Genomic DNA, 25687 nt, shown 5'->3' with positions numbered 1-25687 from the left:
TCACAGAGCTGGTGGATGTTAGAGACCTTGTACTCCTCCATCTTCCATTTGAGGATGCCCCACAGATGCTCAATAGGGTTTAGGTCTGGAGACATGATTGGCCAGTCCAGCACCTTTACCCTCAGTTTCTTTAGCAAGGCAGTAATCGTCTTGGAGGTGTGTTTGGGGTCGTTATCATGTTGGAATACTGCCCTGCGGCCTAGTTTCTGAAGGGAGGGAATCATGCTCTGCTTCAGTATGTCACAGTATATGTTAGCATTCATGGTTCCCTCAATGAACTGTAGCTCCCCATAGCCGGCAGCACTCATGCAGCCCCAAACCATGACACTCCCACCACCATGCTTGACTGTTGTCGTTGTACTCCTCACCTGGCTGCCGCCACACACGCATGACACCATTTGAACCAAATAAGTGTATCTTGGTCTCATCAGACCACAGGAAATGGTTCCAGTAATTCATGTGCGGTTGTTTTATAATTGCTAGGGGGAATTATGCGTGAGGTCACGGTGTGAGCTATAGGTGGGCCAAGGAAAATACAGTTCTGGTTACTCACGCTTATGTCGTCCCTGGGAAGGCTTGCATAAGTGAAAAGCAGAACGGCACAAGGATTCTCTGGGGCACACTTGGATGTAAGGGACACTGACCAGATGGTGGTTTGAGGTGCCCTTGGTGGTCTGTACAGGGAGTGCAGAATTATTAGGCAAGTTGTATTTTTGAGGATTAATTTTATTATTGAACAACAACCATGTTCTCAATGAACCCAAAAAACTCGTTTAATATCAAAGCTGAATATTTTTGGAAGTAGTTTTTAGTTTGTTTTTAGTTTTAGCTATTTTAGGGGGATATCTGTGTGTGCAGGTGACTATTACTGTGCATAATTATTAGGCAACTTAACAAAAAACAAATATATACCCATTTCAATTATTTATTTTTACCAGTGAAACCAATATAACATCTCAACATTCACAAATATACATTTCTGACATTCAAAAACAAAACAAAAACAAATCAGTGACCAATATAGCCACCTTTCTTTGCAAGGACACTCAAAAGCCTGCCATCCATGGATTCTGTCAGTGTTTTGATCTGTTCACCATCAACATTGCGTGCAGCAGCAACCACAGCCTCCCAGACACTGTTCAGAGAGGTGTACTGTTTTCCCTCCTTGTAAATCTCACATTTGATGATGGACCACAGGTTCTCAATGGGGTTCAGATCAGGTGAACAAGGAGGCCATGTCATTAGATTTTCTTCTTTTATACCCTTTCTTGCCAGCCACGCTGTGGAGTACTTGGACGCGTGTGATGGAGCATTGTCCTGCATGAAAATCATGTTTTTCTTGAAGGATGCAGACTTTTTCCTGTACCACTGCTTGAAGAAGGTGTCTTCCAGAAACTGGCAGTAGGACTGGGAGTTGAGCTTGACTCCATCCTCAACCCGAAAAGGCCCCACAAGCTCATCTTTGATGATACCAGCCCAAACCAGTACTCCACCTCCACCTTGCTGGCGTCTGAGTCGGACTGGAGCTCTCTGCCCTTTACCAATCCAGCCACGGGCCCATCCATCTAGCCCATCAAGACTCACTCTCATTTCATCAGTCCATAAAACCTTAGAAAAATCAGTCTTGAGATATTTCTTGGCCCAGTCTTGACGTGTCTTGTTCAGTGGTGGTCGTCTTTCAGCCTTTCTTACCTTGGCCATGTCTCTGAATATTGCACACCTTGTGCTTTTGGGCACTCCAGTGATGTTGCAGCTCTGAAATATGGCCAAACTGGTGGCAAGTGGCATCTTGGCAGCTGCACGCTTGACTTTTCTCAGTTCATGGGCAGTTATTTTGCGCCTTGGTTTTTCCACACGCTTCTTGCGACCCTGTTGACTATTTTGAATGAAACGCTTGATTGTTCGATGATCACGCTTCAGAAGCTTTGCAATTTTAAGAGTGCTGCATCCCTCTGCAAGATATCTCACTATTGTTGACTTTTCTGAGCCTGTCAAGTCCTTCTTTTGACCCATTTTGCCAAAGGAAAGGAAGTTGCCTAATAATTATGCACACCTGATATAGGGTGTTGATGTCATTAGACCACACCCCTTCTCATTACAGAGATGCACATCACCTAACATGCTTAATTGGTAGTAGGCTTTCGAGCCTATACAGCTTGGAGTAAGACAACATGCATAAAGAGGATGATGTGGTCAAAATACTAATTTGCCTAATAATTCTGCACTCCCTGTATTAATGTGCCAGTGGCCTTTCTCTTCCCTTTACTTTCTCTTTCTTTTTTCTTTCCCTTTTTTTACCCTTTCTTTTTCCTTCCCCTTCCCTCCTTCCTCCTTTCCTCCTTTTCTCCCCTTCTTTCTTCCCCCTAGCAATTATACAACATCCTTAATAATTAATCTAGTATTTACAATCAAAACATCCGTAGACAGAATTCAAAATTCCTATGTTAATTAATAGATCTTGCTAAGTTCTTACCGAGGCCTTTCGCTCCTCTGTCCATAAATTTCATTATTATAGTTGCAATTAATTAAAACTACAATAAATAAGGGAAACATGCAATTTTCATATAGAGAGAAGTAAAAAACAAAAAAACAAAAAAAAAAAAGTCTCCAGTCTTCTCGTAAAAAGAAAAAAAGAAGGGATGGGGAGGGAAAAAGAAAAAAGGGAAAAAAAAAAGAGAGGGCTTTAAGATATATAAAATGTCAAGACGGGAGCAGGGAAAAAGGGGAGAAATAATCCAGAATTAAATATCACAATCTCCCCGATGTTCAAGGGGGCAGAAAGAGCAAAACAACAACTACTGATTACGACAAGTGGACAGATTAGTCCACTTAGAAAGAAGAAAGATGATATATCCCAAATTCAGGAAAGGGACCCTGGCTTGACAGAGAGCGTGATGATGATACCACCTGATGGTGGTGAAATCCAACCTGGTCAGAGAGGTACAGAATACTTTATGGAGGGTGAAAGAGGTGTTTTAACTCAGGGGGAGCAGGCACGAGTCTGCTGGAAATATTCCAAGAAATAGTGAGACGATAGTAGGAGTGAATAGGTCATGGATACAGCACACTTTTTATTTCAGTGTTTTCATCATATGCAAGAAGGGTGAGTATATTAATTGATCAAAATATAGATATTATAATAGTTAATATAGCTATTGAAAGGAAAGACGATATGTTTTTATGGATTGTATCATAAAAGGTAGAGCATGAATTATAGCAAATTATATATACCGCCTCCCTTTAGACCAGAGGTCTTATTAAAAAATAAATGAGTTCGTCCTTAAGGCAGGTGATAAACCATTGTTAGTGATGGGAGATTTTAATAATGTAATGGATCCTCAAATGGACAGATGTAGACAAAATAATCTTTAAGTAATTAATACAGGGTTTAAATTAAAAGATATTACAACAGAATTAGGTTGGCTTGATATCTGGAGGGTAAGAAATCCAAAATTAAAAAGATATTCTTGTTACTCTAAAACTTACGGGAGTTTGTCACAAATAGATCTGGTTTTCACGGATAATAAAGGTGCACAGGATATTGAACAGATTAAGTATGGACGGCAGGGGATATCGGATCATAACACAATTATCATAAATATAAAAAAAACACAAAAAAATATAAGACACACAAAGATGAAGGTAAATATAGGATGGATTATTATAATGGACACTCACAATAAGATATTTCAAGAAATTAGGGAATATTTTGAGATAAATGAGGATCCATCTAAAAATTATATTGTGTGGGAGGCTGCAAAGGCATATATAAAGGAGATTATCACTAAATATACTGTAATGTATAGGAAAGGAATTAGAAAAAAAAAATGGAATTAGAAAGTGAGGTGGAAGAACCTAAATATATAGAAATAAAAATATGTTGAAAACCCTATTGTATAGAATTATAAAGTATGGACAGATAAAGCCACCAAATTGGAAAGTGACCTACTGTTAATGGCGGAACAACATAAAGAGAACTATGTAAGAGATAACTATATCTGCGCTCATATACCCGCTAAAAGATTGGCCGCCTTGGAAGCAACTCAGATAAGAAAATAACAATTATATACATTGCCTGGTAGACAAATCTGGCCATAAAGTGGTTGAACAATCAGCTAAAGTGAAGGTACTTAAGGAATATTTTGAAAATACATATAATAGCAAGATGGAAATATATAATAGCAAGATGGAAATAAAACAGTTCCTTGAGGAAATTAATATTACCAAGCTAACTGAGGTTCAAAGAGAAACCCTAGAGAATACTTTAGATATTACAGAAGTGGAGGAAATTTTGTCTAAGATATCTAAGAATAGGACTCCGGGAATAGATGGGATCCTGTTTGAAGTTTATGCTCAATATAAAGAAGAACTAACTTCAAAATTGCTTAAAATGGGGTTATCCTCAAGGGAACCAGGAAAACTTCTGGATTCTGTGAGGGAAGCCCTAATAATACTTATATTAAAACCAGGGAAAGGCCCAGTATTCCCGGACTCTTATCGTCCTATTTCATTAATAAACTCGGACAATAAAATACTGGCAAGGATACTGGCAAAAAGACTAGGGAAAGTGGTTTCTGGGATTATTCATGAGGATCAGTCGGGGTTTATGGCAGGAAAAACTACAACCGACAATATAATTAGATACTTTATGAACACCCAGTTGGAACCTTTGAACTGCAGTGAACGTATGATTGTAACAATAGACGCAGCAAAGGCTTTCGACACCATTGAATGGCCTTTCTTATTTGCTACATTGGAGAGAATGGGATTCTGAGATAATTTTATAGCTTGGGTTAAATTATTGTACGTTGAAGTTTCTGCAAGGTGTGGAGGTTAGCTCTTCTCTGGGGGTCATTCTCACAGATACGGCTTCAGGACACCAGGTTTCAGGTCCAAACAGTGCATTTATTGTGCCACACGAGCAAAAACAAAATGACAAAATAATAAACACTCGCCCCCGTCCAGGCTCTTACTAAACACAAAGTTCCTGACTCACCTAAGTCACAGTTCACACCCTGTGAACCCATGCGGCTTTGTCAGCCACTGTCCTACAGACTCCTGGCTGTACAGAGCCCAGTACGCCCACTGTCTCCAGTACAGTGTTTCATGTCGGGGATTGGGCCTTAGTAGTCCGCCTGACTATAGCCCTGTGAACCTCCCAGGCATCGCTTCGTCACCCAACTTCAGGCTATCTCCCAGCCTTGTGGTCCCTCAGCCTTACCCAGCTGAGATCACACAGACAGGGCCTCCAGGCCTCTGTCCACAGGTAACACACTCCCCCCTTGCTGACACTCTGGGGGGTGCTTTATGCCAGGCTGAGTACCTCCAGCTGGTCTCACCTATAGTGGAATAGAGGCGTGGACCGCACTATCCACCCCTTCCTTGCCTCTAACCTGCGTGAGACCTATCACTGTCTCACAAAGGGTAATAATGAATGGCGAATATTCAGATAAAATATCTATAGGTGGGTTTGGCAGTGCTGCCCCTTATCTCCGTTGCTATTTGCTATAGCTATGGAACCACTAGCTGATATAATTAGACAAATTGTAGGCTTTAGATTTGGGGCCTATGAAGAAAAAATTTATTTGTATGCAGATGATATGCTGTTTGTGGGAACTCATGGTTCACTTATAAAGATATTTTGGGTATTTGAAGATTATAATAAATATTCTGGACTGAAGATAAACTGGTCCAAGTCGGCCTGCATACCGATTGATCCTCTGAATGGTTTCTTTACCAGGATTATTAAAAGTTAAAGAGTCGAGAATCGGTTAAATATCTAGGTATTCAGATAACAACTAGTCCCGAGGATTATATACAGTAGAATGCGCTCCCTAAATTACAGGAGTTGTGAAAGAAAATAGAAGTTTGGAAAAAAAATATACATATTTCGATGGCGTAACTCACTGGTTAAAATGTCTATATTACCCTCTTTAAATTACTTATTTAGGAACACACCAATAATAATCCCCTGAAAAATCTTTAAAACAATAGCCACTTTAATAACAGATTTGGCGAGGTAAAAAACCGAGGATAAGAGCACAGATATTATATATCCATCAGAGAAAGGGTGGATTATCAGTTCCAGATTTGGAACTCTATTTTGTTGGTGGACAGATTAGAAATATGCTAATGTGGAGTAAGACAAGCAGGTATAAGAATATGGTGACACAGATTAATAAAAGGTCAGAAACATTTTACATTTTCCAATTAGTAGAAGCAGATATATTGTCAAATCAACAAACTAATAAAATATCTATATTTTGACCTATGGAATAAATCTTGGAACATGTTAAAAAAAAAAACTGTGCTCTCAAAAGGAAATATATATAGATACTTTGTTATGGGACAATATTCACTTAAAGGAACTAAAATTAATTGAATAAAAGATCTGGTGGAACTATGGAATATTTAAATTGGGTCAGATATGGAGAGAGGGGGATATAACAACCTATCAAGATCATAAAAATGAATACAGTATGGGAAATAAAGATCCAACTCTCTTTTATCTTCAGTTAAAACAAGCTCTGCGTGCAGAGCTAGGAAAAGGTACACAAATAACACCCCCCTCCATGACCTTTAGAGCATATTTTTAACCTAGTGCCAGGGAGGAGACTGATTTCCAAAGTATATGGAAGTCTGTTACAGCATAAGACAAATAAAAAAGCTATAACTACTCTAAATTATAGATGGCAATAGGATTTCGACTTGCAATGGGAAGAATTTTGGGAAATGGTCATACAATCTAAAAATAAGCTTTCAAACAACTTATGCAATTTAATATTTATAATTTATATATTAATATTAATATAATTTACCGATTTATATTACTCCCCGAAGTTTTTAATGAAATGTTATAAATCTAAACAATTTGGCTGTAAAACATGTGGTGAAGTAGGAGCAGATGACATTCATATACTTTGGACATATTTAAAGATTCAGCAATTCTGGAGGAATGTGAAGGAAAAAATAGGGGAATATCATTTGTTAAAACTTCCTTTCAGTTTTGAGGCATGAATTTTGGGGGTGATGAACAGAATGGTCACCTCCAAAGATCAAGAAGTAGCATCTAAACTGTTATTCTATGCTAGAAAATATATTGTCGCACATAGGGGAGACGGGGTGGTCCCTACAGTAAAGGAATGGGAGAATCTGACTAGATATTTGCTTGTTGGAGAAGAACTTCATCTGGTGTCAATTAGGAAGAAGGATATGTTTGTTAGAAGGTGGAAGAGATGGCTGGACTAGGAACTGGCGTCAGTGACAGACCCGGGGCGGGGATGGCGGTTTGGGGTGGCATTGTGGGGAACGAGCAGGAGAGTATTTTTTTATTTATTTTTTTCCTCCTATCCCCCCCTAGGAGTGTACTAAGCAGCAGGAGGGATGATTACAATTGTATCACTGTTTGTATTGAAAAAAAAAAGTAGTAAACTGAAATGGAGTTACTGAATATTTGTAAATTCCACATGTGTTAATTCATAGTTTTGATGCCTTCAGTGTGAATCTACAATTTTCATAGTCACGAAAATAAAGAAAACTCTTTGAATAAGAAGGTGTGTCCAAACTTTTGGTCTGTACTGTATACACACAGACACTGCTCAATCTAGTGGAGAAACAAGTGTAGTGCACCCTGACTAGGCCTGTATAAAGGATATTTGCATGTAAAATCACATTGTGACATGGAGAATATGACAGGAGATAAAATACAAAATACAGGCATATCACATGACATTAACACATAATTAAGATACGGGGCGGGGATGGCGGTTTGGGATGGCATTGTGCGGAACGGCCAGGAGAGTATTTTTTTATTTTTATTTTTCCTCCTATCCCCCCCTAGGAGTGTACTAAGCAGCAGGAGGGATGATTCCAATTGTATCACTGTTTATATTGATAAGAAAAGTAGTAAACTGAAATGGAGTTACTGAATATTTGTAAATTCTAAGGATTTAAAAATATAGAATAAAAAAATAAAAAATGTGCCAGTGGCAAGGTCCCTTGTAATCTTTTGTATGGAGGTACAACCATTTACTAGAGTGTTAATAGAGGAACTGAATCTGAGGAAAGCAGGATGAAACTCCAAATGACACTTTATGGATGATGACTCTTGATAACAATACATCCTTTGGCATTAAAACAGTCTCTTGATACAATCCGGCATTAAGCACAATCTCCCATGCATATGGGGATAGGGAAATGCAAATCCTCAATGAAGTACAGGCTCTTGTAATACATGAGAAATCTACTGCTCAGACTAGGCTGGTAATAATGAAAGTCTTAGACTGGTAACAACTCCAGCCTGATTCTAATCCTTGATTAAAAAGGTGCTTTTCTGAATCCTGAAACTTCTATTCCAATGTTGTTGTGACAGTTGGCCTGACTGTCCTCAGGATTTAAACTGGAGATGTAGATGCTTCAAGCTGTCTCCTACACCTAGTACAAAGGTGCCTAATACAGTCATGTGAAAAAATTAGGACACCCTGTGAAAGCATGTGGTTTTTTGTAACATTTTTAATAAAAGGCTATTTCATCTCCGTTTCAACAATACAGAGAGATTAAAGTAATCCGACTAAACAAAGAAAACTGAAGAAAAGTCTTTTCAAGATCTTCTGTAAATGTCATTCTACAAAAATGCCTATTCTAACTGAGGAAAAAGATAGGACACCCTTGCCCCTAATAGCGAGTGTTACCTCCTTTGGCTGAAATAACTGCAGTGAGACGGTTCTTGTAGCCATCTACCAGTCTTCGACATCGGTCTGAGGAAATTTTACCCCACTCCTCAATGCAGAACTTTTTCAGCTGTGAGATGTTTGAGGGGTTTCTTGCACGTACAGCCCTTTTCAAGTCACCCCACAGCATCTCAATGGGATTCAAATCTGGACTTTGACTTGGCCATTCCAGGACTCTCCATTTCTTCTTTTTCAGCCAATCTTTGGTTGATTTACTAGTATGTTTTGGGTCATTGTCATGTTGCATGGTCCAGTTCCGCTTCAGCTTTAATTTTCTAAAAGATGGTCTCACATGTTCTTCAAGCACCTTCTGATACACAGTAGAATTCATCGTGGATTCTATGATGGTGAGCTGACCAGGTCCTGCTGCAGCAAAGCAGCCCCAAACCATGACACTTCCACCTCCATGCTTCACAGTTGGTATGAGGTTCTTTTCTTGGAATGCTGTGTTTGGTTTACGCCAAACATGTCCTCTGCTGTTGTGTCCAAATAATTCAATTTTGGACTCATCTGTCCAAAGAACATTATTCCAGAAGTCCTGGTCTTTGTCAACTTTATCTCTGGCAAATGTCAGTCTGGCCTCGATGTTTCTCTTGGAAAGCAAAGGTTTCCTCCTTGCACACCTCCCATGCAAGTTAAACTTGTACAGTCTCTTTCTGATTGTAGAGGCATGTACTTCTACATCAACAGTAGCCAGAGCCTGCTGTAGTTCTCGAGATGACACTTTAGGGTTTTTGGAGACCTCTTTTAGCATCTTGCGGTCTGCTCTTGGGGTGAACTTGCTGGGGCGACCAGTCCTGGGCATGTTGGCAGTTGTTTTGAAAGCCCTCCACTTGTAGACTATCTTCCGGACAGTGGAATGGCTGATTTCAAAATCTTTTGAGATCTTTTTAAATCCCTTCCCAGACTCATAGGCTGCTACAATCTTTTTTCTGAAGTCCTCTGACAGCTCTTTTGCTCTCACCATGGTGCTCACTCTCACTTCAACAGTCAGGAGCACACCAAACTAAATGTCTGAGGTTTAAATAGGGCAAGCCTCATTCAACATGCAGAGTAACAATCTACTAATTATGTGCACCTGGTGTGATATACCTGTGTGAGATCTGAGCCAATTTAAGAGGGAATACATGTGAGGGTGTCCTATCTTTTTCCTCAGTTAGAATAGGCATTTTTGTAGAATGACATTTACAGAAGATCTTGAAAAGACTTTTCTTCAGTTTTCTTTGTTTAGTTGGATTACTTTAATCTCTCTGTATTGTTGAAACGGAGATGAAATAACCTTTTATTAAAAATGTTACAAAAAACCACATGCTTTCAAAGGGTGTCCTAATTTTTTCACATGACTGTAAGTCCTCAGGTAATGACTATCTTGCTAATCCTTTGTCTTGCTTAAACGTGGTAATGCCTTATATACTCGGCTGCATACAGTTTAGACATAAGTCACCCTGGAAGAGTGATCTATAGTAGTGGATTGCTCACCTCTAGGAAGAATACTTGCAGGCCTTAACCCCGGGCTATGGAACCGAAAGAGACAGAGTAGAGAGGCTAGAAAGATACCTCCCTCCAGATATTCAGCTACATGGCTGTTGCTTTCTTGAAGGCTCATTAGAGAACTGCATTCAACTGAACTCCCACTTAGATTTACCTGATCTCATCTGCACTGGTTTAAATTTACCTCAACCAGGAACTGAACTGAACTGCACAGCACTGCACAGAACAGCACACAACTGCACAGCCTAATTTAGGTCTGAGCTAAGCTATATACAGTACAGACCAAAAGTTTGGACACACCTTCTCATTCAAAGAGTTTTCTTTATTTTCATGACTATGAAAATTGTAGATTCACACTGAAGGCATCAAAACTATGAATTAACACATGTGGAATTATATACATAACAAAAAAGTGTGAAACAACTGAAAATATGTCATATTCTAGGTTCTTCAAAGTAGCCACCTTTTGCTTTGATTACTGCTTTGCACACACTTGGCATTCTCTTGATGAGCTTCAAGAGGTAGTCACCTGAAATGGTTTTTACTTCACCGGTGTTCCCTGTCAGGATTAATAAGTGGGATTTCTTGCCTTATAAATGGGGTTGGGACCATCAGTTGCGTTGTGGAGAAGTCAGGTGGATACACAGCTGATAGTCCTACTGAATAGACTGTTAGAATTTGTATTCTGGCAAGAAAAAAACTGCTAAGTAAAGAAAAACGAGTGGCCATCATTATTTTAAGTCAGTCCTAAAAATTTGGAAAACTTTAAATGTGTCCCCAAGTGCAGTCACAAAAACCATCAAGCACTACAAAGAAACTGGCTCACATGCGGACCGCCCCAGGAAAGGAAGACCAAGAGTCACCTCTGCTGCGGAGAATAAGTTCATCCGAGTCACCAGTCTCAGAAATCGCAGGTTAACAGCAGCTCAGATTAGAGACCAGGTCAATGCCACACAGAGTTCTAGCAGCAGACACATCTCTAGAACAACTGTTAAGAGGAGACTGTGTAAATCAGGCCTTCATGGTAGAATATCTGCTAGGAAACCACTGCTAAGGACAGGCAACAAGCAGAAGAGACTTGTTTGGGCTAAAGAACACAAGTAATGGACATTAGACCAGTGGAAATCTGTGCTTTGGTCTGATGAGTCCAAATTTGACATCTTTGGTTCCAACCACCGTGTCTTTGTGCGACGCAGAAAAGGTAAACGGATTGACTCTACATGCCTGGTTCCCACCGTGAAGCATGAAGGAGGAGGTGTGATGGTGTGAGGGTGCTTTGCTGGTGACACTGTTGGGGATTTATTCAAAATTGCAGGCATACTGAACCAGCATGGCTACCAGAGCATCTTGCAGCGGCATGCTATTCCATCCGGTTTGCGTTTAGTTGGACCATCATTTATTTTTCAACAGGACAATGACCCCAAGCACACCTCCAGGCTGTGTAAGGGCTATTTGACCATGAAGGAGAGTGATGGGGTACTGCGCCAGATGACCTGGCCTCCACAGTCACCGGACCTGAACCAAATCCAGATGGTTTGGGGTGAGCTGGACCGCAGAGTGAAGGCAAAAGGGCCAACAAGTGCTAAGCATCTCTGGGAACTCCTTCAAGACTGTTGGAAGACCATTTCAGGTGACTACCTCTTGAAGCTCATCAAGAGAATGCCAAGAGTGTGCAAAGCAGTAATCAAAGCAAAAGGTGGCTACTTTGAAGAACCTAGAATATGACATATTTTCAGTTGTTTCACACTCTTTGAATGAGAAGGTGTGTCCAAAATTTTGGTCTGTACTGCATTCACACTGACACTGCTCCATCTAGTGGAGAAACAAGTGTAGTGCACCCTGACTAGGCCTGTATAAAGGATATTTGCATGTAAAATCACATTGTGACATGGAGAATATGACAGGAGATAAAATACAAAATACAGGCATATCACATGACATTAACACATAATTAATATACGTTTGCGGGGCCCACGGTTACTTGAGTGGGACACTGCACATGCCCTTAGTCTACTTGTCTTTAGCAAACTGTTTGCGGACTGAACACTGACAGGCTGACCCCTATCCCTTTAACCTCTGCAGCAATGCTGGCAGCATTCATACGTCTATTTTGAAAGACAACCTCTGGATATGACGCTGAGCATGTGCACTCAACTTCTTTGGTCGACCATGGCGAGGCCTGTTTTGAGTTGATCCTGTCTTGTTAAACCGCTGTATGGTCTTGGCCACCATGCTGCAACTTAGTTTCAGGGTGTTGGCAACCTTCTTTTAGCCTAATTCATCTTTATGTAGAGCAACAATTCTTTTTTTAGATCCTAAGAGAGTTCTTTGCCATGAGGTGCTATGTTGAACTTCCAGTAACCAGTTATGAGAGAGTGTGAGAGCGATAACACCAAATTTAACACACCTGCTTCCTATTCACTCAATTGGGCACAATTTGGCCGTTTTCACTTAGGGGTGTACTCACTGTTGTTTCCAGTAGTTTAGACATTAATGGCTATGTGATGAGGGCACACCAAATTTACACTATTATACAAGCTGTACACTGACTACTTCACACTGTATCAAAGTGTCATATATTCAGTGTTGTCCCATGAAAATATATAATAAAATATTTACAAAAATGTGAGGGGTGTACTTAATATTGTGCAATACTGTATATATGATTTGATTTCTGGTGAGAAGTAACACTCACTGGTTTAGACATGGAGTGTATGAATTTTTATCCTCTTCTATTATGGACACTATCAAAGTGATTAGTTTTGACCAGAAATCCAGATTCTTGATACTTGGTCCCTGCTCCTCAGGTGGTACTTCCCCTTTTTTAGCCTGTGAAAGATAAAAAGTTAAGAATAGTTATACAATATGCAAACATTTTGTTTTTTGTTCCTGTATAAATAAAGGTTAAACTTTAACTGCCAGTTGGCTCTCAGCACCACTAGCAAACACCCACATTTTTCTAGGAAAAGTTGCAACCACCTCTCCATTGCAGTCTATTCAAAATGGTAATACTCTTTTGATGGCTCATGTCCTGTTATTGCACACCTGACCAGTTAATCTGCCCTGGAGGCTGGTTTTAAAGTCAGTATAAGGCTCCATGCACACGGCCATGTTTCACAGCCGTGTGCGGGCCGTGGAACCGCGGCCTGGATCCCTCCTGAGAGCAGGAGCGCACGGCGTCACTGGTTGCTATGACACCGTGCGCTCCCTGCTGCCAGCACAGTACAGTAATACACTGGTATAGATCATACCAGTGTATTACTGTATTGCGGCGGTAGCAGGGAGCGCACGGCGTCATAGCAACCAGTGACGCCGTGCGCTCCTGCTCTCAGGAGGGATCCAGGCCGCGGTTCCACGGCCCGCACACGGCTGTGAAACACGGCCGTGTGCATGGGGCCTAAAACTGAGTCTGCTTATGTGGCACCTGCCAGTAGCCTTTTGGCTCCAGGAGAAGTATATAGTGGGCTCAGAATGCATGTTGGTACTTGCATCCCTGGATCCGATGAAAGCTGTAATGGCACCGGACGGGGTTAAAAGCAGAGTGTGCCTGGTGTGCATGCTGTACCTGCGCTTCCTGGACTTTGTGTGGCTGTCGTGGCCCATAACAGGTAGGAAATAGTGTTAGGGACCACTCATGAAGGCAACCTTGACATGGTGAGTGGCTTATTACGCTTTGGCCAAAATGTACACCAATGCCTTATTCAACATCCAGCATAAAGGCAGGGCAGAGTGCTGGTTTGCAGAGTGTGATTGCATTTGTGTTTTTGCATATGTCCTGTTATTTGTTAGTATCAATATTTTTGAAATTACCGGGTCACTTTGATATTCTCGACTGTACAACTCATGGCAATTGTTGAAGATGTATTCATAAGTGGAATTGAGACAGGCCTTTACACAATCCTTCACAACTTGGCTTGCCCTGGGTGGACTCTGCAGCTCTTGCACCTATAAAAATGACCAGAATACACTTAAACAGTTGTTCATAAAATTCAAAGGAAAAGATAATGTAATACCCTGCACATGACAAATGTGATCACCATCTTTTCTGGTGTTTTTTTTGCATGTCTATGTCTTACATATAACTAATGTGTCTTGTGAATTATGCTTGATATATGATTCATCCGGTGGCCATCCTGTTTGCCCATAAGTCATATAGAAAGCCAGCCACCTAGCACCACGATTGAGAGTATAGTGGCCAGAGGAGTAAAATCTAATTTCTCATTTGTGTCATTGGAGACACAGAAGACCATGATGTACAGTAGCTGCCGATAGGAGGCAGGCACTTTGTAGAAAAAGTGTAGCTTCCTCCTTTCCAGCTATACCTCCCTGCAGACACTGAGCTAATCAGTATTAGCTTAGTGTCTGTAGGGAGCAGACCTTCCTACAGCCACAGGCAAGAAGGCCTTCTGCGCCGGGTCTTACACGATCACGAATACCAGCACGGGGACATGGTAACTCAGGTTACTGACCAGAAGAGGTTTGTTGCCTGCATCACAGACGGTGGCAAAGAATGAGTATTTAGTTATTTTCTTTCATATGTGTGTATACTGTACATTGCTATGACGGGGAGAGGGGGATTAAGAAGTCATATATTTTCACTGCGGGGCTTGGCCTAGCCTGCATGGCGGGAGAAAGCACCTGCACAGGTATCCTGCTAAAATCCTGCTATTCACCCAGCAATACCTACTACATCACACGCCCATCCTGTGCGCCAGAGTGTCTGGACCTGAGGGGGGGGAGCGAGCCAGAATGGCCGGGATCAGCGCTGCCTCATGGGGACCAGAGCCCCGGTACAGAGCGCTGTGCCGGAGTGGAGAACAGCTGTACTGAGAAATATAATCTCCCACCTGTCTCCTACATCCAGCGGCACCCCTGAGAACCCTGCCAGTGACCGGTAAAGTGCTCTGAGGAGCGAATAGAACGGATATAGAGGCCGGAAGGAGGGGCACGTGGTGGAAGCCATCTTGGTTGGATGAGCGCGCAAGTGGGCTCTTCTGTTTCTGTGCCGATAGGGGCAGGAAGGCTGCTGTGTCGGGAGCTAGGGGAGACTAATCCATGAGACTTCTCCTCAAGTACTAGAAACCAAGTTACTGCTACTGTGATCTGAAAGGGGCTTATTCTCCTAACTGCAGTGGGAGGTGTACCCTGGCTTACACAGATACTTCTGGCCAACTCTCTCCTGGATGATATCTTAAAATTAGCTAAATGCTCCTGATAAACTTGCCATTATACTTTCTTACCAATCAAGTTCTTTCCCCTTTTTTTCTTAACCTGCTGATGCCAGACTATTCTTTTTCTATTGATAACATTCTGGGGACTTTCATATGAAGCTTGATTGCTGTGTTGGAAGTGCTGGCTTTTTTTATACTTTACTGTTCCAGTCGCTGTGAGTTTTTTATATGGACCGCAAAACTGCCTCACTTGTTGCTCCTCCTGCAGCAAAAACATTTATGGATGCCATGAGTCAAACAGATCAAGGAGAAGTAGGGTCCCATCCCTTGGAAACCGAAACCTCCCAAATCATAAAGGCGATTGCCACATGCCAAGAGGCGCTTACGACGAAAATTGATCATCTCCAAGCTATCTGTGGTAGGATTTTGACAAAATATGTGAAATAACCACTGAGGTGGAACTCAGATTAAGTGATGTGAACGATATGACCTGAGCGGGCGATACTAGACAATTACAACAGCAGGTTAAGATCTCAGAGCCGAAGACGCAGAGAACCGTAACAGATGGAACAATATTCGCATCTGAGGTCTCCCAGAGCGAGCCGAAGGTTCTACTCCAGAACTCTTTGCGGAACAACTGATTAGAGATATTCTTCAACCGATTGTCCTATCCAACTGCTTTGTTATCGAAAGGGCACATAGGGTGCCTTCCAAGCCCCTGCTTGTGGGAACACCTGACAGACCGTTTATTATGATAGTCTTGAATTACAGAGACGCCATACTGCTTGGCTGCCTGACAGAAAGGCAACATCACTTATGAGAATGTTTGGTTATCTTTCTATCCGGACTTCACATCAGAGGTCCAAAAGAGAAGGAGGCGGTTTAAAGAGGTCCGGGCATGACTCTGAGAACAGAATATAAAGTATGCAATGTTACATCCCTCTCGACTATGGGTGCAAGATGGCGAAACAGTCCACTCCTTTGACACTCCGGAGGCAGCAGCAGATTGGATCGAAAGATTCCAGGATGTGAGGTCTCGCTGCTGACACGTTACAGACTTTTTTGAACTCTTGTTTTCCCTTAAGTGCATTTCTTGTTCTCTGTTCCTGTCTACTAACTGAAACAAAATTAATATTTAGGTTGCTGGGTGTGAGATGTGCTCACTGTTTGTTGAGAAGTTGATCTCTTTGTTTTTCTAAATACTGTGCCTGTATGGTGTGAATACATGCCTAATTGGTTACTGGTAGTACTATACCCAAATTGTTTTGGTTAAGGCGGTGGTAAGAAGGGCTAAGTTGGCTAAACCAGTTTTGACTCTTTATGCAACGTTTCTGGCTGACCAAGATTCTCCGCTTGACAAATCTTTTGTTAAATGGAAGAGTAATATAAGCAATTTGAAGGCCACACATGTGAGGGAACTAAGCCACACATGGAGATCCACGGTTGCTAGTGCCAGATTCAACTTATACAGTTAAAATGGATACATAGGGTGTACTATACACACCTGGTAGGTTGTTTACTTGTTTAAGATGTGCAAACTGTCTAGTCCTCAATGTACACACTGTGGGCACGAGAGTGGCTGCTTCTTACATATGGTGTGGCAATGTCCGATTATTCAAAGTATCTGAAAGGAGATTCATACTTATATGAATGTCAAACTTGGAGTCATCAGCGCGCCCGGCGTCGCACGTTCCCGGGGCAATCACGATGGGGCTGAGCGCCGAGCTGCTCACTTGGTGCTTGGCTGTATTGGTATTCTGGAGTTATTTGATGCTGGCCACGTCACATGACTCCACTAGCACCATATTTAAACAGGCAATCTGCTGGCCACAGATTGCTTGTTATTGAGGTCCTTACTGAGTTTTACTTACCTGGGGTTCTGATCTTCTGCTCGTGTTTTGACTTCCCGGCTGGCTCATCCCTTGGTCTTGGTGTTTCCTCCTGGTTTTGACTTTGGATCCTTCCTGACGATCCTCTAGTTGCTCCTCTGGTACCGTGCTGCTCTCTTGGTTTTGACTCGGTTTGCTTTTTGTCGCTTTGTATGTTTGTCCGTCTTCCCTGCCCTTTCCTAAGTTAGGGTTTGCCCACCAGTTGTCCCTTGTCTCTAGGATTTGCGAGGCAAGTAGGCAGGTACAGGGGTGCGGGTTGAGCTCAGAGGTCACTTCTCCACTCCCTGTGTCCGTGAAACTTGGGTTTTCATATGTTTGCATATAGGGATGAGCGAATCGACTTCGGATGAAACATCCTGCATGCAGGACTTTAATGGCCTCGTTCACATGGGCAGTATTTGATCAGTATTTGTAAGCCAAAAACAGAAGTGGGTTTAGAATAGAGATAAAATGTAATGGAAATATTTGCATTTTTTTGAACCCACTCCTGCTTTTGGCTTACAAATTCTAATCAAATACTAATGCAAAATACTGGTCAAATACTGACCATGTGAAAAAAGACCTTATGCTCAGTTTGCATCCTTTTTGGCCATTTACGTCTGAAATAAAAAAATTTGAACAAGAAAAAAAGTCCTAATGCAGGATTTTACATGGTCAGTATTTAGTCAGTATTTTGCATCAGTATTTGATCAGTATTTGTAAACCAAAAACAGGAGTAGGTCCGAAACAGAAACGTAAAGAAAATATTGGCATCTTTACATGTTTGGAACCCAGTCCTGCTTTTGGCTTACAAATCCTTATCAAATACTGACCGTGTGAAAGGCCTTACTGATGCTCAAAATACAGGATATTTTTTTCTGTTCTTCTGACGGACAAGAAGAACGGAAAAAAATTGTGATGTCAACAGTGACAAACAAGGACAATAGTGGCCTTATAACAAAGTAGGGATGGGGGGCAACAGCAGTGGCAGTAAAATAAGAGAGTGGGGATGGGGTCCAACAGCATTGGCAGCAACAGGGACAAAAGTGGCCCAGAGTAGGGAGGTGGGGCAGCAGCAGTGACAGTGACAATAGTCACCCTATGACAGAGTGGGGAGCAGCAGAAGTGGCATACAGCCCAAAATAGTGACAGATCACAGTAGTAGTAGAACCTAAAAAACAGCAATGTGATAACAAGGTACAGTGGCATGCATATTCTTTTAAAAATGTAACATGTACATATCAGCAGGCCAAGAAGCCCCATTGTAGGAATGGCAGTAGAGTCAGTAGGCTGGTGGCCAGAAGTAACAGCCTATTTTGCAGGATATACCGTGTGGCAGCACACTACAGTATGATCATTAGTGGCAGAATGATTAATTCTGTTGCATCAGGCGCCAGAGTCTGGAAATTCAGGTTGATCCACGCCAGATTAATCTTTATGAAGGTTAGTCTATCAACATTTTGAGAGGAAAGTTGAGTTTTCTTAGAGGTAACTATGCCCCCAGCCGCACTGAACACGCACTCTGATACCACACTACTGTAAAGCATGCCAATGGTAAACTTGGCCAGTTGCGGCCACACTTCAAAGTTTGCATGTCCAGTATTCTAGGGGATCCTGGATCATGGGTGACAAGGTGCAGTCCAAGTATGCCACCACCTGCTGATTGAGGTTCTGCTGCATATTCTGCAGCTGCTGCATGGTTTCTTCAGCAGGCTGCTGAAGAAAACGGCTCATCATAGACCCCAGACTGAAGTTGCTGCATATGAAGATGGTGCTGTTCCTGCACCCCACCACCACCAGTCATGGCAGTGGAGCGTGAGCACAGAGGGTCCCCCTGGTAATAACCCTCATGTGAAAGGGCAATGGCACTTGTAGGCAGCAACCAACTGATCACACAGCATGTCTCTGTAGTAGTCCATTATTGTATACCTCTCTGAAGGTCTACAAAATTCCCCTATTTATGCCTGGTAGCGACAGTCTAACAATGGATAACCAACAAAAGTTTGGGTTCGAGTTTGGTGTTTGGGTATTTAATAAAGCTTTTGAAAGGCTGCAGGGCAGCCAATAAACAAGCTTTTAAGCTTTGGGCACTTAAAAGCCATCACAGCCATGCCTCTTGTAATGGCATGGCTGTGATTGTCCAAGTGAATCATGTGATCCAGCCTCTCTACAAGCTGGATCATGTGTAGCACCGCCCATCAGCTCTGAGAAGTGCAGGGACAGTATTCTGAAGAAGTAGGCAACTGAAGGGAGGGAGAGTGTTAGGAATCTGGCTATTGGTTTTGTGGGTGATCTATAATTATATTTTGTGGGTGCAATACACCAGTTTTGCACCCCTGACACAGAAATATAATAATTAATCAGGCTGTTAATTCTGTGGGTGACCTATAGTGATTTTTTTGTGGGTGCAATGCACCATTTTTGTACCCCATGTGCTAATGTCAGCAGACCCTAAGATAAAAACACATTTATCACTGAATAAAAATTAAAAAAATAAAATACACTACACATATTAGGTATCGCCGTGTCCGTAACGACCTGATCTATAAAACGGTCATGTTACTTTCCCCGCACGGAGAACGATATAAAAATAAAAAAATAAAAACTATCAGGAAATATAAATTTTGCCCACCTTACTTCCCAAAAAAGGTAATAAAAGTGATCAAAAGAGTCGCATGTACGCCGAAATAGTACCAATCAAACCGTCACCTCATCCCGCAAAAAATGAGCCCCTACATGAGACAATGGCCCGAAAAATAAATAAAAAATATGGGGACACTATAACATGATTTTTTTTTTTGTTTCAAAAATGATATTATTGTGTAAAACTTACAAAAAAAAAAAAAAGTTGACATATTAGGTATCGCCACGTCCGTATCGACCAGCTCTATAATAATATCACATGAGCTAACCCATCAGATGAACACCATAAAAAATAAAAACTGTGCTAAATAAACAATTTTTTGTCACCTTACATCACGAAAAGTGTAATAGCAAGCGATCAAAAAGTCAAATGCACCCCAAAATAGCGCCAATCAAACCATCATCTCATCCCGCAAAAATCATACCCTACCCAAGATAATCGACCAAAAACTGAAAAAACTATGGCTCTTAGACTATGGAAACACTAAAACATGATTTTTTTTGTTTCAAAAATGAAATCATTGTGTAAAACTTACATAAATAAAAATAAAAGTATACATATTAGGTATCGCCGCGTCCGTATCGACCGGCTCTATAAAAATATCACATGACAGTTTGTTTCTACTCTAGGGGTGCATCAGGGGGATTTCAAATGGGACATGGTGTAAAAAAAAAACAACTGTCTAGCAAAATCTGCCTTTCAAAAACGTATGGCATTCCTTTCCTTCTGCTCTCTGCCGTGTGCCCGTGCAGTGGTTTATGACCACATATGGGGTGTTTCTGTAAACTACAGAATCGGAGCCATAAATAGTCTTGTTTGGCTGTTAACACTTGCTTTGTAACTGGAAAAAAATTATTAAAATGGAAAGTGAAATTTTGAAATTGTATCAGTTTTTTCCATTAATTCTTGTGGAACACCTAAAGGGTTAACAAAGTTTGTAAAATCAGTTTTGAATATCTTGAGGGGTGTAGTTTCTAGAATGGTGTCATTTTTGGGTGGTTTCTATTATATAAGCATCACAAAGTGACTTCAGACCTGAACTGGTCCCTAAAAATTGGGCTTTTGAAAATTTCAGAACAATTTCATGATTTGCTTCCAAACTTCTAAGCCTTGTAACATCCCCAAAATATAAAAGATCATTCCCAAAATGATGCAAACATGAAGTAGACATATGGGGAATGTAAAGTAATAAATATTTTTAGAGGTATTACTATGTATTATAGAAGTAGAGAAATTGAAACTTAGAAATTTGAATTTTTTTTACAAATTTTTGTTAAATTTGGTATTTTTTTATAAATAGAAATGTATTTATTTTAACTTCATTTTACCAGTGTCATGAAGTACAATATGTGCCAAAAAAAAACTATCTCAGAATGGCCTGGATAAGTTAAAGCGTTTTAAAGTTATCATAAAGTGACACTGGTCAGATTTGCAAAAAATGGCCTGGTCCTTAAGGCGAAAATGAGCCGGGTCCTTAACATAACCCACACAAACAAAAAAGATAAGATGGGAAAGAGACACCATAATAACATCAATGACGACAAGGGTGGCCCTCACTTGACAGATGGTAAAAGTCAGAAGCAGTGAACCACCAGCATACACCAAGGCTGGAGGAACAATGAGCTTCAGGCATCCAGCAGAGGCTAAATAGCCAAAGCAGCCACAACCACACACACATAAACCCAGTGTTTACAAAACACTAGGAAGGGAGCACTCTGCTGGCGGGGTTTCCATGGGCCATCCACCTAGCCCTGCCCAAGAAGAGGAAGAGATTGAGTGCACTGATGCCCAACCACTTATGTTTCAGGATGTGGACATGGGAGGACCACAGCAGCAAGTGTCTGATGATAATGACGAAACATAGGTGCCAACTGCTGTGGATTTCTGCCGTGTGCAGACCAGCAAGGAGGGCAGGGGTGAAGAAGTGGAAGATGATGTGGAGGATAATGAGGTCCTAGACCCCACATGGAATCAAGGTCATGCAAGTGACGTGTGCAGTTCCGAGGAAGAGGTGGTGGTCACACAGAGCCAACAGCAAAAGAGGGAGCAGGGTGCAAAGCAGAGTGGTCGTCCCCTAGCCAGTATGCCTGCTACTGCCCACTGCACCCAGGGACTGAGCACACCAAAGCCATCTACAAGGAGTTCTTTGGCGTGGCAGTTCTTTAGACAATGTGCTGACGACAAGACGCGAGTGGTTTGCAATGCTGTGCAATCAGAGCCTGAAGCGAGGCATATATGTCTTATAAACCTGAGCACCACCTGCATGACCAGGCATCTAAAAGAAAAGCATGAGCTAAAAACATGAGCTGCAGTAGAGTACACACCTGAAAAACCACAAAAGATCTCAGGCTCCTCTTGCTCCCTCTTCTGCTATGGTCTTGTCCTCTTCACCCTGTGAAGTGACATTGGCACCTGCCACCCTGCAAACAGAGGATGTGGTAGCAACACCACCACCACCGTCACTCAGCATGTCCAACCTGTCCCATGAAAGTGTTCAGCTGTCAATCCCCCAAACATTGGAGAGAAAGAGAAAGTGCCCCCCTACCCAACAGCGATCCCTGGCCCTGAATGCCAGAATTTCAAAATTCCTGGCCTTTGAAATGCTGTCTCCTTTCGTCTGGTGGAGACAGAGACTTTTAAAAACTTTATGTCGGTGGTTGTCACACAGAAAGTGATTCCCAGTCGCCACTATTTTCCAGGCGAGCCATCCCCGCCCTGCACAACCAAGTGGCGGACAAAATCAGGTGTGCACTGCGCAACGCCATCTGTGGCAAGGTCCACACAACTACCAATACGTGGACAAGTAAGCACAGGCAGGGACGTTATATCTCCCAAACTGCACACTGGGTAAATACTGTGGCGGCTGGGCCTGAGGTGGATAGCAGTTTGGCACATGTTCTACCGCCACCGAGGACTGCAGGACATTTCTCGTTTCCTCCTCTACCGCCTCCTCATTAGGTCAGCGTAACACCTTCACCACCAACTTCAGCACAGCCAGGGGGAAATAACAGCAGGATGTTTTGAAACTCATCTGTTTTGGGGAAAAAACCCACACCTCACAGGAGCTGTGGACGGCATGGAACAACAGACCGATGAGTGGTTGGTGCCACTGAGCCTCAAGCCTGGCCTGGTGGTGTGCAATAACAGGCGAAATCTCGTAGCAGCTCTGGGGCTAGCTGGTTTGATGCACATCCCTTGCCCTGGTGCATGTGCGGAATTTGGTTGTGCAGAGGTTCCTGAAAATGACCCCGGTGGTGTGCCCATCCTGCTGCTGCTCGCCTGTCTGCTCTGCAGCGTAACTTCGGCCTTCCTGCTCACCGCCTCATATGCAACGTACCAACAAGGTGGAACTCCACCTTGCACAGCATTACTATCCCACTTCTATGTCTCCTGAAAAAACACCGGGTGATGATGGAAGAGGATGTGGCACAGGAGGAAGAGTAGGAGGAAAAGGGATAATTTTTTCCACGGTTATAAGGCCAGTCATTCACAAGTGGCTCAGAGGGTGGGTTCCTGCACCCACAAACGCCAGGTACACAATTATCCAGCCAAGGCACAGTTCTGGAGGATATTGAGGTGGAGGATGAGGAGGAGGAGATGGAGAAGGAGGAACCGTGTTCACAGCAGGGTGGCACCCAAACTAGCTCATGGCCATTACTGGTGCGTGGCTGGGAGGATACAGTGGACACAGGCGATACACCTCCCACAGGTGACAGCTTGTTGTTGCCTCTGGGCAGCCTTGCACACATGAGCGACTACATGCTGCAGTGCCTGCTCAATGACTGCCGAGTTCTCCACATTCTAATTTGTGCTGATTACTGGGTGGCCACCCTGCTGGATCCCTGCTATAAGGACAACATGCTGTCCTTAATTCCATCACTGGAGCATGATCAGAAGATGCACGAGTACAAGTGCACGCTAGTAGATGCGCTGGTGATGGCATTCACATATGAGAGCGGGGGCTCAGTGGAAGCACAAGACGAAGGCAGAGGAGGAAGAGGAAGAAGTCGCGAATGCAGTTGGGGCACCACCAGCCCCTCAGAAGGGAGGGTTAGCATGGCCAAAATGTGGAAAAGCTTTGACAGCACGCCACAACTACCAGCACCACCAGCTGATACGGAACATCTTAGCAGGAGGCAGCATTTCAGCAACATGGTGGAACCATACATGTGCACATGCCTACACGTACTGACTGATGAGTCTGCCCCATTCAGCTTCTGGGTCTCCAAATTGGCACATGGCCTGAGATTGCCCTTTACACCTTGGAGGGGGGGGGGATCTTCACAGACAAGCATAGCCAACAGGCACGGATCTCACAGGACTTGTCCGTACCTTGCACCATGTCTCTAACCTGACGCAGATGGTGCAGGAGCTAGAGGAGAAACTCTGTTCTTTTGAGCTAGGACAAGGTACTTACATCCCTCAGGCCTCCAGTCCGCATTTAGAGCCCCAGATTAAGCTTCCTGAGCCCTTTTCTGGAGATCGGAAGACGTTTCTTTCCTTTAAAGAAAATTGTTAAAAAAAAAATCTGTTTGCGCCACATATCCTCTGGCCCCTAGAGTCAACGCGTGGGCATTGTCATTTCCCGGTTACAGGGTGATCCCCAGGACTGGGCATTTTTTTTACCTGCTGACGCCAGTTGTTTAACATCAGTGGAGGGTTGTTTTTAGGCCCTGGGTACCCTGTATGATGAACCAGACAGGACACTGGTAGCCGAGACTGCTCTAAAGGTTCTGGTTCAGGGCAGTCAACCTGTGGAGGAGTATTGCACCTAATTCAGGTGGTGTGTTCCCTCAGGATGGAAGGAACCCTCAGGTTCCTCAGGATGGAATGAACCAGCACTTAAGAGTCAGTTCAGGTCAGGTCTGTCTGATAGCGTAAAGGATCTTCTAGTGAGTTATCAGCTTCCAGAGACTCTAGAGGAGATGATGACCCTTGTAGTCCGACTTGACCGATGGGTTAGAGAGAGACGACAGGAACGACAGTTCTCACCTCAGGTGGTGGTTCAGCCTGAGGTCTATCCCAGAAACAACGCTGAGGTCTCTACCGAAGAACCCGTGCAGGTTGGCATGACTCAAGGGAATCTGCGCCGCAGACGTGGAGTGTGTTTTTACTGCGGAGATCCTGACCATTGGATCAACCAGTGTCCTAAGAAGGTCCTCTCCATTAGTCTCCCAAGGCAAGGCAACCTAAAGACCAGGTACACCCTGATATTACGAAATGTAAGCTTTTGGTACCTATAACAATATCTCTGGGGGTTGATAAATGGCCAGGTAAGGCCTTTATTGACTCTGATTCAGCGGCCAGCTTTATTGACTCTGAGTACGCCATTAGACTGGGTATTCCAATTTTTTCTCTTCCTACACCTATCCATGTCATGGCTATTGACGCCACTCCCCTGGTAGGTGGTATGGTGAGGTCATGTACCTCAGAGATTTCTTTAACCGTGGGGGTGTGCCACTCTGAGAAATGTTCCCTCTTAGTCCTGGAGAACTTACCGGTCGAGGCTCCGATTACACAACCCCACTATTGATTGGTCCAGGGGGGAGTTGGTGAAATGGGGACCTAAGTGTGACTCGTGCTTGTCTGTGGTACAAGCTGGGGTCTCAGTAGAATCTGATATATTACCCACGGTCATTAGGGAATATTCTGATGTGTTCTCATCACCTACCCCGGGTGAGTAATTAGGGTGTGTCTATCCAATTAAAAGTTAAATAGCCGGTATTGAGGGCAGCTCAGTACTTTGAATCCAGAGGGGAAAAAAGAAGTCTAGTTTGAAGTTGT

At 42.7% G+C, this 25687-nt stretch overlaps 1 protein-coding gene across 1 annotated transcript in view; it reads right to left on the bottom strand.

Moving 5' to 3' along the window:
* The window catches only part of LOC122927160 (protein unc-13 homolog A-like), a 2447183-nt gene that overhangs the window by 947364 nt on the left and 1474132 nt on the right, over positions 1-25687 (bottom strand). The window contains 2 exon segments of the mRNA XM_044278759.1: positions 12916-13049; positions 14031-14165. Coding sequence (XP_044134694.1) covers positions 12916-13049; positions 14031-14165 — 269 coding nt within the window.

Source organism: Bufo gargarizans, chromosome 1 (genome assembly GCF_014858855.1).
Source record: "Bufo gargarizans isolate SCDJY-AF-19 chromosome 1, ASM1485885v1, whole genome shotgun sequence".
NCBI classification, from domain to species: Eukaryota; Metazoa; Chordata; class Amphibia; order Anura; family Bufonidae; genus Bufo; species Bufo gargarizans.
Note: the sequence above shows the minus strand (reverse complement) of the source record. Positions and strands in the feature narration are given on the sequence as shown.